The sequence below is a fragment of the Primulina huaijiensis genome, chromosome 11, assembly GCF_012295235.1.
Source record: "Primulina huaijiensis isolate GDHJ02 chromosome 11, ASM1229523v2, whole genome shotgun sequence".
In the NCBI taxonomy this organism is placed as follows: domain Eukaryota; kingdom Viridiplantae; phylum Streptophyta; class Magnoliopsida; order Lamiales; family Gesneriaceae; genus Primulina; species Primulina huaijiensis.
The window spans coordinates 19,278,194-19,295,459 of NC_133316.1; the positions used below are offsets into that span (position 1 = coordinate 19,278,194).

The following is a 17,266-nucleotide window of genomic DNA, read 5'->3' on the forward strand; positions in this document are numbered from 1 at the left end:
AAAGTCATTATGAGGATTGAGATAATCCAAATACATATAATTCATTCATATTAGTAGATACTCCCGAAGAATTTACTAAAATTGCAAGTAATCAAAATACAAATGTAAGATGAAAGATTTTGAAAATATGAAATTTTCTTTTGAGCAAAGAATTCAATATTTTCGGAAGGATTATATCTTAATTGATCATAGTACACAATAAAGAAAATACTTTTATATGGATATGCTACATCCATTAATATGTGTTTGATAACGCTCAAAAGATCTTTGATACTCAAGTATCATATCTAAGCATTTGAAGATAATGTTGTCGATCTTTTCACGAGAGGATTTTTGGAGATAATAATCGTAGGCATGTTATTAGTATGTTCGATCATAGATGGTTAATTTGTACCTGTAAATACTACTATTGTCCTCATTTTTTGGTGTGTTGAAAAACAATGAAAGTTACATTTCCCTTTGATCTCTTTCCTCCCTTCCTTTTTCTTCTGTATATGTTTCTGTTAATTTTTATGTTCTTTTCTGAATTTCTGGAGTCAACACTCACTTGAAGAGTATATTAACGTGCAATTTGATTGGTTCCTGTATTCAGATTGTGTCATACTATTTATCAAGCCATGGGCCCATAAAGATGTAGTTTTTACATATTTGGGAAAGACTGTGCATGGATTTGATTGCAAAGATTAGTCATTATTTTAACTTTCTTTGGTTTTTTTTGTTGAGATGCAATGACTGGTTTGTGTTGTCTTTTTCTCTGTTTGAAGCTGTTATCTCTTGCAACTCTCAACAAGGTCATTCTCATATTTTGACAAAAAGTTAAAATATTAGCAGTAGATCGATCCAAATAGTGAATCAATGGAGTTCTGCCCAATATGTGCAAATATGCTGCTTTATGAGTTGCCTCACATGGAGCGGCCAGCCAGATTCTTCTGCCCAACCTGTCCTTATGTATGTCAAATAGAGAACAAGGTAATTTGCTTAGCCATCTGTAATGTACTTTTCTGTTCTTTTCTTTTGTGTGTATGGATACATGCGCGGGTTTATGTTTAACAGGTTAAGATAAAGAGACACCTACGCTTGGCTAAGAGGCCAATCGATCCCATTTTCTCCAAAGACGACAACAAGAGTTTCAACACCACCTCAGGTCTCTACAGCTCTACTCCATACGATTTTGCTATCTTGGTGTTTTTTGAGTGTGTAATTTTCCTTTTATCTCGGACATTAACATCTTCCTATTGTGTTTTATAGAGTATTTAATGGTTTTCGTGCTTCTTTTTACGAACAATAACGACGCAAGTGGAGACTATCTATATATTTACTCTTTCTCCCTGTTCGGTGCAAATGCAATAAATTCGACTTCTGCTGCTATTTGTGATTAATCGTGTGAATGATTTTGGTTACATTTGTTCGTTGTGCAGCGGTTGCCTGCCCCGAGTGCAGTCACAAGGAAGCTTATTTCTCCCAAGTGCAAACCAGGTCAGCTGATGAGGCAATTTTACTCTCCAAAAAGTTTGATTGTATGTCTGGTTTGTTGGGGGAAACAAAGTTGTAGATGTTAAATCATATTACAAATTATTTGATAAATTTATTATCAAATTTTAATAAAATGTACTTTTTCTTTATTTTGTGACATAATGATAGTTGAGTAGTTTTTAAAATTGAGTTAAAAGAAATAATTGTGAAAATGTAATATGGATTGATTGTTGTAGGATCGTTTGTTTGTTATTTTACGAAAAGTTATAGTTGGTGGTAATGTTGCGATTCAAATCTTTTAAACTATATAACAGCTCAAGTACCATGGTTTGATCCCTCTTCCAGTAGGGACAATTATTGCACACACTAATTTATTTCCCAATAATTAGACTCCTTGCAATGAACCAGATTTTACCAAAAGCTATAGCTGGTGGTAACGTTGCAACTCAAATCCTAAGACCGATTTTATTGTCGTTTTACCAATTTTAGAACCGATCAATTGTCGTTTTACTAAAAACTATAGCTGTTGGTAACGTTGCAACTCAAGCTATAGCTGGTGGCAACGTTGCAACTCAAATTCTTTTAAATTGTATAACAGCTTAAGCATCACAGTTCAATCGTTATTTCAGTATGAACAATTTTTGCACTCAAATAATTGTTATATTTTGGGATAAGAAAATACAAATGATCATGTATTTTTTTTTTTTTAATGAAATGAAGGATCGATTCAGAGAACGAAAATAAGTATCCATCTACACATCCGATTTTCAACAACAGCATTTTTTTAAAAAAAGAAAAAAGTGAATTTATCTTTTTAATTATTGTGTAATGTATATATAATTTTGTTTTACGGCACACCACTCAAACCAAATGTAACAAAACTATCTAGCTAATGCCTATATTACAATTCTCATCCAAATGTATAAACTGGGTAAATTATTGTGACATGTTAACACCAAAATAACCAAATGATTAATGAAGTGTTTGCAAACTCTAAAAAAATGATTAAGAATTTTTTCTTTTCCAATAGTTCTTCATTGTTAAACGAACACAATATATTTTAAATAGCGGAACATGTAATAGAATATTTTTTTAATTTTTTGACAGGTTTTTCATGGTTTGGACACTTGGTGTTTGATTGATTTTTATGTTTTATATGTTTGCAAAGATAAATCAAATTAGTGTCTTGATGTAAATTCAGAGATTTGTCATTAGATTAATGAAATTAATTAAATATTACATAGTTGAGATAAATTATAAACAAATGTTAGTGAATTATACCTAGCTTAGGATATAATAACAGTAGCTGTAATGGACTCTACAGTGGACACCACGACCAAAAGAAGTGTCTTGGACTTGTCGTGCAAACATACTGTCCATTTTGCTGACATCTGTTATTTCTGGCTTTATATTATCTTGTTTTTTCAAAAAAAATTGATTTTATAATAAGCAAAAACTTGTGTGAGACGGTCTCATGGGTTGTATTTTGTGAGATGGATCTCTTATTTGGGTTATTCATGAAAAAATATTATTTTTTTGCTAAGAGTATTACTTTTTATTGTGAATATCGGTAGGGTTGACGCGTCTCACAGATAAAGATTTGTGAGACCGTCTCACAATAGACCTACTCATTACAATATGGTTATGTATGTGAATATGATTGGATGGCCCTGAGATGCTGCAAGTCTCGAATTTTTTTTATGAAATTTCGAATTTGAGACACGATTGTAACAAACTCCTGCTCTGAATAAAAACAGGAAAAAAAATCGCACAAAACAAATTTGGTGCGTTTTCTTTTCTTGCAACTTTAATTCGCTGTTCCTTTCATTAGGACCAATATTCGACGTCGCTTTCGTTTAAAAAGTTAAACATGCCTGGATTTGTTCAAAATCCGCAATCTGGTAATCAAACGCAAGTTTGGTTTAATGTACGTTGTGTAAGTTAGCTCAAAAAAAAAAAAAAAATACCACAGAATACTTCAGTTACATTATCTAACCATAATCTTTTGAAGGGAATTTATTGTAATATAATCTCCGTCTTTTTATTCCACTATCTTGTTAAAGCTTTTGGGTTATGGATTTGCTTTGATTTTTCATCGCTTTCAACTTTGAACTCTGCCTTCTGTGCAAGTGAATTCACTGCCTCTACAATCTCTTCCGTTCTTGCTGCGATCTCCATGAGTAAGGATGATACTGTGACTAATGGTACAATTTGTACAAGGGCAGGACTTGTTTTTGCCTTTCCTGCGCCGTTATCTGATTCTTCGAGTTTTGGTACAGTTAATGATGCAGTTGATTGTTCAGAGAAAGATTTCAAGGCATTTTGAAGTTCTTCCACGGCATTATTCATTTCTTGAACTAATAGATGAATCTTCGTTGATTTTGTCATCGTATTGATAACAGTGGAGAGTTCTTTTACTACTGCTGAGGAACTAGAGCTTAATCTTAAGCAGAAGTTGCTGAAATGTGCCTTAAGGAGATCCGGAGCCTGAAAATTTCGAAGAAAGGCATGAATGTTTAGTTAATATGTAACTGAACCTGCAGGATCCATTTGTGATACCTTTGCGCCTGAATTGATGCTACCATTAAGGGCTTCAATGCAGTAAGCACAGCTCCTAAGTGAAGCTCCAACCTTTAGGTACTCCTTCCACGGATGTCCAAAATTGAAGCCTCCATGTGCAGGCTCCCATCTAGCAAAATTAGCCTGAGAAAAGCAGTATCATGGTTCAGCAAAATGGTCATCACTTTAATGTGCATTATCACGTAGGTTCTCACGAAACAGAAAAGAAGAAGCAAACGCACCAAGGATTCTTCCGTCGCATTAGATCCAAGCACACATGTGTAGCCAAGCAAAATTTTGTTGGGAGCTTCGGTCTTGACATTATTAGCATTCACATCGTTGGCAAAGTAGTCTGCTACACATCCTGCGTTTTTAATGGAAGAAATCATCTGTTAACTCTCCATACATGCAATATGATTTTCCATGTTTGGTCGTGAATATTGTTGTTTGGTCTTACCATCCAAGGAATCAGCAAGCTTCTCCATGTTGTTTTTGATAAGGTTGTGAAGCTCGCTTCCTGCCCACACGGGGAAGAAAAGCATGGTTGTGATGACGCAGATGGAGGTCCCTATTGCAATGGTGGATAGTCTCTGGTGAGCGAGCTCGAACAATTTCTCCACACGATAGCCTGAAACCGAGACTAGGCTAAAGGTGAGGATAAAGATCACGGCCCCATAGTCGAATCGTGCTTTGACTGATGGAATGAATCTAGAGAAAGTTGCTGCAGCAGCTGCAAGAAAAATGCACGCCCATGGTAATGAATTCCTCCTAGTAACAAATTTATTTGGATATGTATAAATATTGTCTGTAAAAGATGTACCTAAGAGGAAAACTGAGACTTGGAGGATTATGGGTTCAAAATCTCCCGACTGACTAGCTATCCAATGAACGCCAACTCCTAGTGCTCCAGCCAAGCAAGTTCCAATTGTTCTATTCACACATTTGCATAATGTCGCACCTGCATTAATATATATTAATGTGATTACTCATAAATTTTGCAACAAACAAATATTATTCTTTCGATTTTAACGCCTACTCACCCACGGTGTATTCGAACACAACCACTACGGTCATAACAGCCCACATAGCATTTCCTCCAACTCCATGATACAATGGCCTCATGTAGTAAAAAACTGACACCAAACAAAGAGCCAACCCGACTTTAATGCAATGAAAGAACTTCTTAGGGTCGTTCAATCCTAAGTTCCAAGCCTTATGAATGAACCCCCAGAAGTTGGACAAAAATCCCATCAAAACTCCTTGTAATGCTCCGCAAACTCTAGTTCGTGGCATGGATTCGGGTACTAAAATCTTCGATGATCCATCCGGCATGTTAATCCTCCATTCCAATCCTCCGCTTGCCTCACTTTCTTTGACCATCTTTTTGGAATACGCAAAGCTACAAAGGGAAAAAATAACTGTTTATTTGGCTCAGTGAATGGTTCGAAAGACAAGAACTGCCCAATGTCCTTCTGTCTCTCTTTGCAAGCTAGGCAGTTGTGTTTGATTGCAGGTCAAGCACATACATATATTACACACATGCATGTGTACTATATATATACCACTACTACTGCACACATGCATTTTATAAAATAATTGATAATATAGGGTATATTTCCGATGTTATTAAATATTCATAAAATAATAGCTAAAATTGAAGGATAGTACGGGCAACATAAATATTTTGGTAGGTCAGTTTAAGTGGTGTTCTCTTCTGTTGCCATCAATTGCATTTCCCTTTCCCTTTTGATTATCACTAATGGGAGCTTTATATTCAAAAATCGGTTCAACAAAACGAATGCATAAACATTTTTGGTGGAACCTAAAACTATTACATCATTTACCGGATGCTATATTTTAGTATCTATACATTTCTCTCGGAAATAAAATGTATTTAATCATGCCATATTCAATTATTGTTCATAAAATATAGGAAAGACTTTAATTTTGGTTATATATGTTTGTTGCTTTTCGATTTGGTTATTTATGTTATCAAATTTCAATTTTAGTCATGTATCTCTTTTAATTTTTGACAATTTTAATATTTTTTATTGGAAGTGTTGATATGACATTAGGCCTTGTTCGATACGGTATATCGGGTTTTCCAAAGAATACCGTATACAGTACCGAAAAATGAATACATATACCGTACTGAAATTTCGGTATGACATAAATTTCATAACGTTCTTACAAAAAAAAAACTTGGTATACCGAAATTTTGATACGGTATAAGTATAATATTGTCTATATCGAAATTAAAAAAATTTGATGTTATTCACATCAAAATACTAAATTTTTGAATGTCATACATAAATACCGAAATTTTTTAAATGTCATATCGATACCGAAATTGGTATTATATTATAATTTTTAAAATATATGAATTTTTTTCGGTATTTACCGAAATATCGAATTTTTTTTAGAAAATAAAATGGTCGTTGGGCCAGCGACGACAATGGTTGTATCATTTGTGTTCAGCAGTGGTTGCCAACGGCTATTGAATACATTAACTTAAATTAATTGCAATTTGGCCCCCAATTCAAATTTCAATTATATTTTTTTATCTCAAAAATCGACTATAAATAAAAGATCATTTCTTAACATTTTCACACAACTGTTTTCTCTTTTACATTTCTCTACAATTAATTCTCTCTTTGATGTCATTTGTCAACATATATTCATTACATTTTGTTATAATTTTATCTACACTCAATATTCTCTTTATTATTATTATTATTATTATTATTATTTACTTGCTTACTATTTCATAATTTACTCAAATAAATAATTCAAATTTCAACGACGTCACATTCAAACCGTGATGGTCATGGAGGTGAACACATTCTGACTCTGGTGAACTTTTTTGTTACATGTCCGACTTTGATGAAGTCGAACCTATCCACGAGTAGTAAGAAGCCATGTAACTTTGCAAAAAATATGTAGGGACACCATCGTCTATCCGAGCAAGCAACAAGATGGAAATGAGCACGACGACAGTCCGAACAAAGCGAATCAAGGTTTGAGATCACTTCGATATTGAAAAAGAATGTACAAATAACTCTTTGTCGTATGCAAAATTTGCGAAACTAAATATTCTTGCAGAAGGGTGGTGGTTCCGACACTTTGAAAAAATATGTAGTTAAAGTACACAAACTTGATACAGATACTCTACAACTATTCGGTAGGGAACCACCCAAAGACAAATTAATACTTCAACTTGTAAAGCTTCCACAAGCACAAAAAAAAATTTCTTGAAAAGTCCTTGCTAAATCTGTTACAAAATGTTGTCAAGCTTTTATAATAGCTGAACAAGAAGGTTTTGTTGAATTTACTAGTATTATTCAACCGGATTTTCACAAGATTTCTAAGCACACACTTAAGAAATATAGCTTTCAAGAAATATTGATTTGATATGTATAAGCAATATAAAGAATACTAAAATCATATCTTTCAAATATTTCTTGTAGATTTAGTTTGACAACTGATATTTGGACTAATTTGAAATATGAATCATATCTTATTGTTACATGTCATTGGATTGATGAAATTTGGACTATGTAAAACAAAATTTTAGCGATAGATCATTTCAAATCGTCACACAACGCATACACTATAGCTAGATATGTTTTAAATATTGTTAAGATTTATGACATACAAAATAAAATAATGTTGATTACATTAGATAATGCGATTAAATACTTTAAATATTCAATAAAATCGATTTTAGATGATAATTTACTTCATGTTAGATGCGCATGTCACATTGTCAATTAATGTGTTAAATGTGCATGTGATGAACTTGTGTCTAATGGAATTAAAAAAATACAAATTCTGGAAAATTATTATGTGAAAGAAGATATTGATGTGATTGGAAAGAATTAGTCGAATCAAACGGTATTAAATTTAAAAAATGTCATCTTCCCATTGAAACTAGATAAAATTCTTTTTTTATCATTTTTTTTATACTTTGTTACGTTTTCAAGATTTAGTTACTCCATATTACAATAATATTGCGGTAGAATCTTTAATGTTGACCAACGATAATTGAAATATTTTGAGTAACAGAAATTTTTAAAGAAGCAACTGAAAAATTTTCTAATATTAATTACCTTATTTCAATTATTTTTTTACATTTGCTTTTCAAGATGTTTTATAAATTTATTACATATTGTGATGATGTTGTAATGCATGATTTTGTTTCGAATATGAAAAACAAAATTTTAAAATATTGGGAGAATATATATCCCAATTATGCATGACTTATCAACATTACTTGATCATAATCAAAGTCAAAGTGAGTTAGACATGTTTTTTGTAAATATATTATGTTAAATTTCTTCGAAAGAATATTGACGATTAAAAGAAGTCAATCATTTATTCTCTCTAAGAATTGTTTGATTTGTGCAATTAAACAATGTGAACAGAGTACGCAGCTGGACGAGAGGCCGACAGAGAAAATCAAAGTGGAGCATTTAACTTTTTTCAAAGTTTGAAACAACAAAAGTTATAAAAAAAATCGGTGACAACTACAAATTACAATGAAATTTAAATTTATCTTAGTCAATATATTGAGACTACTGAGAATTTCGCAGTTTTTGATCAATGGAAAGTAAATTCTCAAGTTTATCTAGTGTTAGCACCAATTGCAATAGATGTCCTAGCCATTCAAAGTTCAAGTGTTGCTTCTGAACCATCATTTTTCAGTGTATGGAAGAATATTCATTGGTGAATAAAAAAATAATTTAAAGCCAGAAACACTTAGCATACTAACATGTGTACAAGATTGATTTATAGTCGAAAAAGAATATGACCGTTGGAGCGATCGACGAACTTCAAAGCTCAAGCTTCGACGAAGATTCAGAATATTCAAAATATATTTTAATAAATCATGATGAATTTTAGATGTTAACTTGTCAAAATCAATGTTTAAGTTATTTTATTTTTATGATTAGTAAGTATTGTTTTCACTCAAAATACTAAATAAAAAAATTTGTTCATCAATAAAAGTAATTTTATATTAAAAATAATAAAATTTGAAAACCGGAACTCGAAACCGGTTCGACTAGAACCGAAATCGGTCTTTAAATTATATAATCGGTACGTGATCTAGATTGGTTCTAAGCTCGTGGCTCGGTTTACCTTGGAACCGGAACCGGTCAATCCAGTACTGGTTGGAACTGGACCGGAACCGGAATTGGGGAGCCGTTAAGCATGCCTAACAGGTAGCAAACCAAGACTGAAATTTGATAACTTATAATATAATCAAAATTGAATGAGAACAAACATATAAGACTAAATATTGTAGTTTTTGTGAGGACCAAATATTTTGGTTAATCAAATCAACCTTGTAATTAATATTTTTCAAGGAAATTATAATATTGGATTTTTGGGAATACATTGTACATCCTTGTATTGAAATTTTTATGGGAAATTTTCATATCAAGTTAATGATATCTATATCAAGGCAATCATATTTTCGAATTTGGTAGGAAATAAGTGTAGATTGAAAGATAATATACAAGGAATTTAGGCATGATATAGCAAGAGAATTTCGAAATTTCTACAATATTTATGCCTAAATATGTTGATGCTTAGATCCTATGAGGCTTACAAGATTCATTGGAAGCAAATCATCAAATTTTGCACCAAAACAGTTGGATCTAGCCACCTTACGTTTCCAACCAATCAAGGGATGGGATTAAGGAATTAACTCTTAATTTGGTAACTAAATAAACCTTGATTGGAATGTAATTCTTGGGGTCGATAGTAGGATTTGGAGGCCATTTTTGGGAGTGATTTGACTACTTTATTTAGCATCATCCCTTCCCCTATAAATACCACATCAAGCCTAGCATTCCGTACCCTAATTTTCGAAAATTTCTTGCTGAAAGTCACGAAATTCAGCAGCTTCTCCATAGCCGAAACTCTGCCCAAATATCGTCCCAAAGTTAGCCTAAAAAAAATCGAAGCCGAAGCGCCGTCCGAGCAAGAGCGAGAAGCGATCCAATTTCCGAAGCCAAACATCCACGTTTTTAGCATCAATATATACTGTAAGTGGGCTGTTTTAAAATTTCATTTTTGGATTATGCATGTGTTCGGTTTTTTTCGAAAATAGTTGAGTACAAATTCCGTTTTTTTCTTGTGTTGGTTGTCACACGGTTTTAAGCACTGTGAGGAGTCAACTGTATATGGGTGGGAATCCCAACCATGACGTACCCTTACGCGGTGGGGGATATAATCGCTATACGACCTCGCCCCCTTAGAGGAGTAAAAATTAGGAACTGACGTCAGTAAACCATATAAAGTAGATAAATCTCAGTGCTGGTCAATGTTATGCATGTTTATGAAGTATGTATGCAAGTCATGAAAATTTCGAAATTTATGCATGTTGTTTTATTGTGCTCGATATGCCCCAACTTGCTAAGTATTCCCAAATACTCACCCCCTTACAACCTTCCCAGATACGCTTGAAGAAGAACTTGAGGAGGAAGAATCTGAACCAATCTGGGGATGGTGAATGTTCAAGAGCTTAGATTAAGTTTAAGTTTATTATGTTATTTAGTTTACGTTTCCGCATTAAACTTTGTCGTTCTTTTTGAATTTCGGTACTGTAAAGACCATGTTTTCTTTGGTTGAATTATGATTTATAAACTGGTTTCGGTTTACACTGTGCTACAAAGGCTTGTTGTTTCGATTGTGTGATTTTTAAACAACGCCGGTGTCAACCTTGAGTTTCGGGACATGATAGTTTTCCTAAAGTATAATTAGGTAAGAAGATCAATAACAATGTTTAGTCTCTTTGATGCGATTTTTTGTCCTTTTGAAATGATATTCCCCTATATCCAGCTTTATATAATAACATAGAATAAAATAAAAATGAAATAAATCTTGTATTAACACATATTCTCTTTTTGTATCTTCTCTCCTAATGTTTGATGTATTTAACACAACTATTGTAATAATAACACAAATATATTAAATTTAATATTCAAAATACTAAATATTCTATTATAGTTAATTAAAATACATTCAATGCAAAGGGTAGGTGGTTCATATCGCTCTCACGACCATGTGGGAGATTGAATAAATTACCTAATGACTAATAAGCTTACACTCTCTGGTGTTAAACCAATTTTTAATTATTAATTAGTGGGATTTAGGTCTTATTAGATGACCATAATTTATTGTTTTACGATACGATACATATATACATACATTATAATTCTCTAGAATGATCGAATGAATATTACCTTAAACTTGGTAATATCAGACTAAATGTAAGAAAAGTATCTGACAGCAAATTGGCCTAATTAAATATATTTAGGCCGATGGTCAAGTGAAAATAAAACAATGGACATATAATTTAATCACAAAAATTCATGAGAAACAGTCTCATTAATCAATTTTGTTAGATATATATATTCTTTTGAGTCACCCATAAAAAAATATTACTTTTATTGTAAATATATATAGTATTGACTCATCTCACTAACAAAAATATATGAAACCCTCTCTATATTTATTAAATCGCTAGTTGAATACAGCCTAAAGTGGAGGCAAAAAGTTACCAAATCTTCGATTTAAAAACTATTCTTTGCAAAACTCAATTATAAGTGGGATGCTTTAGATAGATATCACGTACGATATTTACGGATCACAATTAAGACCATATATTTTATATATATAGCCATTGAAATTTGCCAAGAAAAGAAGCAATTCTTGAATTAGCATTAATCTTGTCATTTGAGAGTTTTGTGAATTCGATATAGCCATCTATCTTTTTTACTTTTATCATTTGATTACAACCCCAGAACAGACTGTCAGTGATAAATCGGAGGAAGGTGAAGATGATGTCAAGTCATCATGCTCTTTGTGCCGTGGACGACACACATGCTACAATGGTCGGATAAAAGATCGGATTTTATTTTTAAAAAAAAAATAAAATAGATGCAACTTATTGTATGAGGTTCAATTTCTTAAATTGGACTTAAACTCAAAAAAATTCATGTATGATCCTGATTAAGACCTCCAAGAGAATATATATTTGTTAAAAATATTTTGTTAAACTAGATACTTTCTATATTTTTATTGAAACTTTTGAAATAGTTTTAATATTTTAATATTAAGTAGGGAAAAAAGGAATTTTTTTTTACCGAAATTTTCCATTCAAGCATCCATTTATAAAATAATTTTTTAAAGAATTATTAACCGAAAAACACCATCTCTAAAAAATAATGTTTGTTTTAGTTTTTTTTTTTTTCCCTGAAAACCAATTTTCATCAGAGACCTTATTTGTTTTTTTTAATCCAAATGTGCCATTAATTCCTACAAATTAGGCCATATTTTTTTTAAAAAAAAATCCACTCAACTTTCCCATTATTGTTTTCAATTGGTTAATTATTTGCTTAAACTAGTTAATTTATGACGTCATAGTGTGCAAATGAACCAGAACCCCCAGAGACGTGTGGGTTGAGGGAGAGCACTCGCATGTTGTGTTGTTTGATATATTTTAAATTTTGGTGATGCAAAATAGTCAAAGTTTTGTTATAATTTAATAAGTTGGTTTTTTTTAAAAAAATTTTTAGTTCTGATCTGTTCGACGTTACGTCAATATTATGAGAAAAATATTCAAATTATTGAGCTAAGAAAAAAGTTTGATTATATATGTGACATAAAGCTAAAACATTCCAACTTATGAGAGAGTGTTTACAACTTTTAAAGAAAATTGATTATTTAGTAATCATTAAAAAAAAAACATTTTTGTGATTCAGTATTAGCTTATTCTTAATTTAATCAAAATATCAAATATTTTTTAAAATTAGAGTTGTCAAAACGAGTCATCATGACAGGACGAGTCGCCTTTTAGTCAGATTGTTATCCCCTAATAATTTGTAGAGAGTGAGACATATATGTGGAACTTGCATAATTCACAAAGTGAGTTTGATGTAATGTTGGAACAAAAGTGAAATGAATTGAGGTAGAGTTCCATAAAGTATCAATAATCTATAATATATGATCAAATTATAAAATATAAATCATATAAGTGGAAAAGCTTGCTCAACTATCATATCAAAGTTATAAGTTTGCTTATAATGATATTTCTACTTTCATTTCCAATTATAATTAACTAATATTTTTTTCTCTAATCCTTAATAAAAAAATTAATGACCAAACTACTGTTTTAAAGAGCACTAAAAATATAATAATCCCAAATGACATATGCTTCACGGGTATAATCATCTTTTTGGTGGTGTGGTTCTTGGGAAATTTTGTAGCTAAGATATCATTGGTTTGTAAGCGCAGGATGATTTGAATTACACAGAAGAATTGAATTTGAGAAATGATTTGAAATGGAGTCGAGCTCAAATTCATTTAAAAAATTTTCATAATTATTAATTAAAATGATTAAATTAAGAGAAATTTAATNTACACTACCCCTGGCCCATCCCTAATCCAAATGAAAGACAGGCCCATGACGGGTCTAGGTATTTCCCTTCTGAATTTATTCTTCGTGATTTCAGGCTCAGAACAAATTTGAAGCTTGCGTCTGGACTAGTGACACTTGCTGAAATCGGACTTCAAATTTTCCGTGAGTATCATATAATATATATTTTTTTCAAATATTTTTTTTATATTTAGATATGATGGTTAAATGCATTAAAAAAAATGATTTACTAAATATGTAGAAACGAGATGAGAGAAATATGGAGAAAGTTTGGTGATGAAATCTATATATAAATATTTAATTGTTTTTAAAATATTTAGATATTATGAAAAGTTTGGTTAATTATATAACTAATTAATTATTTTTAAAATTTATTAAAACGTGTTCTTATAATAATTTTTATTGAATGAAAGAAGGGATCATTTTGTTCATCCATTAAAATGATCAATGTAATTATCTAGGGGGTTTGTGCATTATTATATAGTGTAAATAATAATAATAATCAATAATAATTATTGATATTTAAGTGAAGAGATAATAAATAAGATAAAAACAATTATTCACGGTAAAATGCTCGATAAACTAATATTCTTATTATCTTCTCTATTAGTTTTAATACAATCGCATGATGGAAAAAAAATACCGAATATTCTGGTATATCGCACTTATTATATCATAAAATACCGTACATACCTAATTTAAAGGTATACCGTAAATTTCGATTTGATATTATATGATATCGTATCGAACTTTTCGGTATCAGTATGTGTATGACATTCAAAATATTTTGATATATCGGGACGAAATACCGAAAAAATTCATATATTTTAAAAATTATAATATAATACCAATTTTGGTATAGGTATAACGTTAAAAAAAATTAGGTACTTTGGTATGACATTAAAAAAAATTTGTATTTCGATGTGAATAACACTAATTTTTTTTAAATTTCGACATAAACGACATTAAACTGCTACTTTACCGAAATTTTGGTATACCTAAATTTTTTTGCTGAAATTTCGGTGTACCAATATGTCGGTATACCGAAATTTCGATAGTGTATCGATATTCATATTTTGATACCGAAATTTTTCGGTATGATATACGGTATTCTTTGAAAAACTTGATATATCATACGGAACTAGACATAATCGCACGCTCTCTGTAATGTCTTTCTTTTCTAATAAATTACAAATATAGTTTTATTGAAAAAAAATTATCATGATAAAGAAAATATCGATACAAATAATATTTTCTCAATCTTAAATTTATTCATAATTTTGATTATACCGAACATATTTTAATTTATTTTATGTGAATCCTATAACGTCTCAAATTTGACGACTGTCTTAACTCATACACGTCCTAGGAAACTTCCTAGAAAGTCACACATCCCACAATTGTCCCAAATCAAGCACGCTTAACTTTGGAGTTCTTATGTAATGAGCTCCTGAAAAGAAATTACATGTTCTTAATATGAGTTGTACCTATAAAATATTTTATGTATCCATCAACTGTACAGTCTCAAACCTGAACAGTTTTGAAATCTCTCTCCTTCTAATGTAAGATCGGTACATTCATGTTCCTTCCGCCTAGAAGCCTTCTAGGATCCACTCATTGTTCGTACAACCTCATGGCACCAGCGATCACCCCCCGTCCTCTTCGACCCTGAGCCTCACATGCCTACCAGCTTCCGCTTGATTCGTCATCAAACCACACCATACTAGGAGAGATCGGCTCTAGTACCAACTGTAACGTCCCAGATTCGACGATTGTCTCTGCTGTATCAAGACGAGTCTTTCCAATGTGCTTATGTTCTCACTCACACGTACTTTAAAAATCTTTCCAAAAGTCATTCATCCCAGAATTGTTCCAATTCAAGCGCGCTTAACATTGGAGCTATATATATATATATAATTCTTGCATGGCAAAAGGTAGTGGCAATTTACTTTATAGGTGGATTCAAAAAGCCAAATTAGTGCCGCGCCAGGTGTACTTTATCTTACGCGTTGAGTTACATGCATTTACGTCTTGAGTCGAATTAGAACTATCTATTTTGTTATTTATTTGTTTTCGTGATGCATTAATGTACCAAGAAAATCTCTTTGACTTACATATTAATTCTAAACTATATTGGTTCTTGATTTTTATACAAATTGACTTACACATTAAGTTATAAAATAAATTTAAAATTACAAAAATATCTTAAATATACTTTTGAAATAAATTTTTCCAAATAAACTGCCGAGATAATTTCGTACTTTTAAATGCATTTTGTATCCCAATTGTAACTCAATTTGTATAGATATCATTTTCCAATGTTTTATTTTACCTAAGCCTAATTCTAAAGATGATGCCTGTAATTATTCATCTGTTTTGACTAAAGTTATTGAAAATTCGTACATTATAATTAAATATAACTTATTTACTCATCACTCGATATATTCAACCACCACGATATCTTTACTGACCGAAAGGCTCAAAACTTTAATTTGTATTTACATTATTTTTCTATAATTAGACGTAGTGCGCATAATACTTTTCACACGTGGCACCCTTACGTTTCGGTCAATGGTAACATTTGTTCTACACTACAATCCTAGCTTGCCATAATTAGCAATGTCATCGGTCGAACATGTAAATCAAAGGAAAGAAATCAAAGTAATTAAATACTATGATGAGTCGGTGTGTTTGTTTTGGTATATTTAAGGTAGGTATTTAAGGCACGTTAGTCTTGATTTGACTCTACTAAGTTACTAACAATGGATAAATCGACAATTGTCAAGCACTATCATTTCAACTATATATATATATATATTATATATATATGTGTGTGTGTGCGTGCGCTAAGTTTGATGTTAGGAGAATTATTGAATGAACTTTACCAAATGTCGAGTTTGCATGCATGCTTCGAGGATTATATTTCTTAAAGTCTCCAAAAGAGTGTTTGTCGTACGTGTTGCATGTTAATGGTTACAACATATACAAAATCAACATTTGCAAGCAAAATTTGGTTCCTCCTAGTCGTCCTACCTACACGCGGAATGGAAAATGAGTCCACATTCTATGCTAGATATTGACCATGTTGTGTGTTAAATGTATAGCATAGCTAGGGTTGTTAAAGTATATGTATTAGTGGATGTGTAAGACGAGTAAGATCATTTTCAAACTTAGAATCGAGTTCGAACTCGGATATACTTAATTCGAGTCGAATATAAATCAGCTTTAAACTTTTACTGATAAACTATGTAAAATATCATTGCTTGAATTCATCTCCCTGAATAATTTTGTGACAAAAATATATTTATCGGTTTAGATTATATTGTGGTATCATTACTACATATTGGTAGTATTTTTGTAGCGAGAATAATAGTAATATTGTTGTTGTAAACATAGTATTATCATATTAGGACTCGTTTAGTTCACTTGATTAGATTAATAATTCAAATTTTATCTTTTTCGATCAAATATTTAGTTGAAATCGTTATTTATCCATGCGTTAATAACTTATCATAAATCATTCGCTGCATAAAAAATTACATTATTATCCTATTTAATATTTTCGCTTTGTTATCTTGAAGGTTGCTTTTGGAATATCACATAAATATGGCGAATTTAATTTTTATAAGACCTTTTTTTATTATATAGTAAGATATATGATATTATATATAGTTGTGGTTGGTGGTAGAGTACTCCAAGCTAGTAGTAGTATATAGAAGGGTTGTAGCAATGTATTGTCGATTATCATGTATGTATTAGTATTATAGTGTTATATTTATATAGATAGAA

General features: G+C 31.2%; 2 protein-coding genes across 3 annotated transcripts; one reads left to right on the plus strand and one right to left on the minus strand.

Annotated features, from left to right (window-relative positions):
• Positions 1-308: 308 nt before the first annotated feature.
• On the plus strand, positions 309-1,567 carry LOC140988658 (uncharacterized). Its single transcript, XM_073457697.1, has 3 exons — positions 309-969; positions 1,054-1,144; positions 1,419-1,567. The coding sequence occupies exons 1-3, from the start codon at positions 856-858 to the stop codon at positions 1,550-1,552; spliced, it is 339 nt and encodes a 112-aa protein (XP_073313798.1). The 5' UTR covers positions 309-855; the 3' UTR covers positions 1,553-1,567.
• Positions 1,568-3,279: 1,712 nt separating this feature from the next.
• Positions 3,280-5,588, minus strand: LOC140988644 (aluminum-activated malate transporter 10-like). 2 transcript variants are annotated; one of them, XM_073457679.1, is made up of 6 exons: positions 5,073-5,584; positions 4,853-4,990; positions 4,490-4,762; positions 4,275-4,396; positions 4,033-4,176; positions 3,280-3,960 (listed from the first exon to the last, which is right to left on the minus strand). In XM_073457679.1, exons 1-6 carry the CDS (start codon positions 5,410-5,412, stop codon positions 3,523-3,525), a joined length of 1,455 nt encoding a protein of 484 aa, XP_073313780.1. In that variant the 5' UTR covers positions 5,413-5,584; the 3' UTR covers positions 3,280-3,522. The 2 variants fall into 2 exon arrangements, with proteins under 2 accessions (XP_073313780.1, XP_073313779.1); XM_073457678.1 differs by having other exon boundaries at positions 4,490-4,990; positions 5,073-5,588.
• Between the last annotated feature and the right edge of the window lie 11,678 nt (positions 5,589-17,266).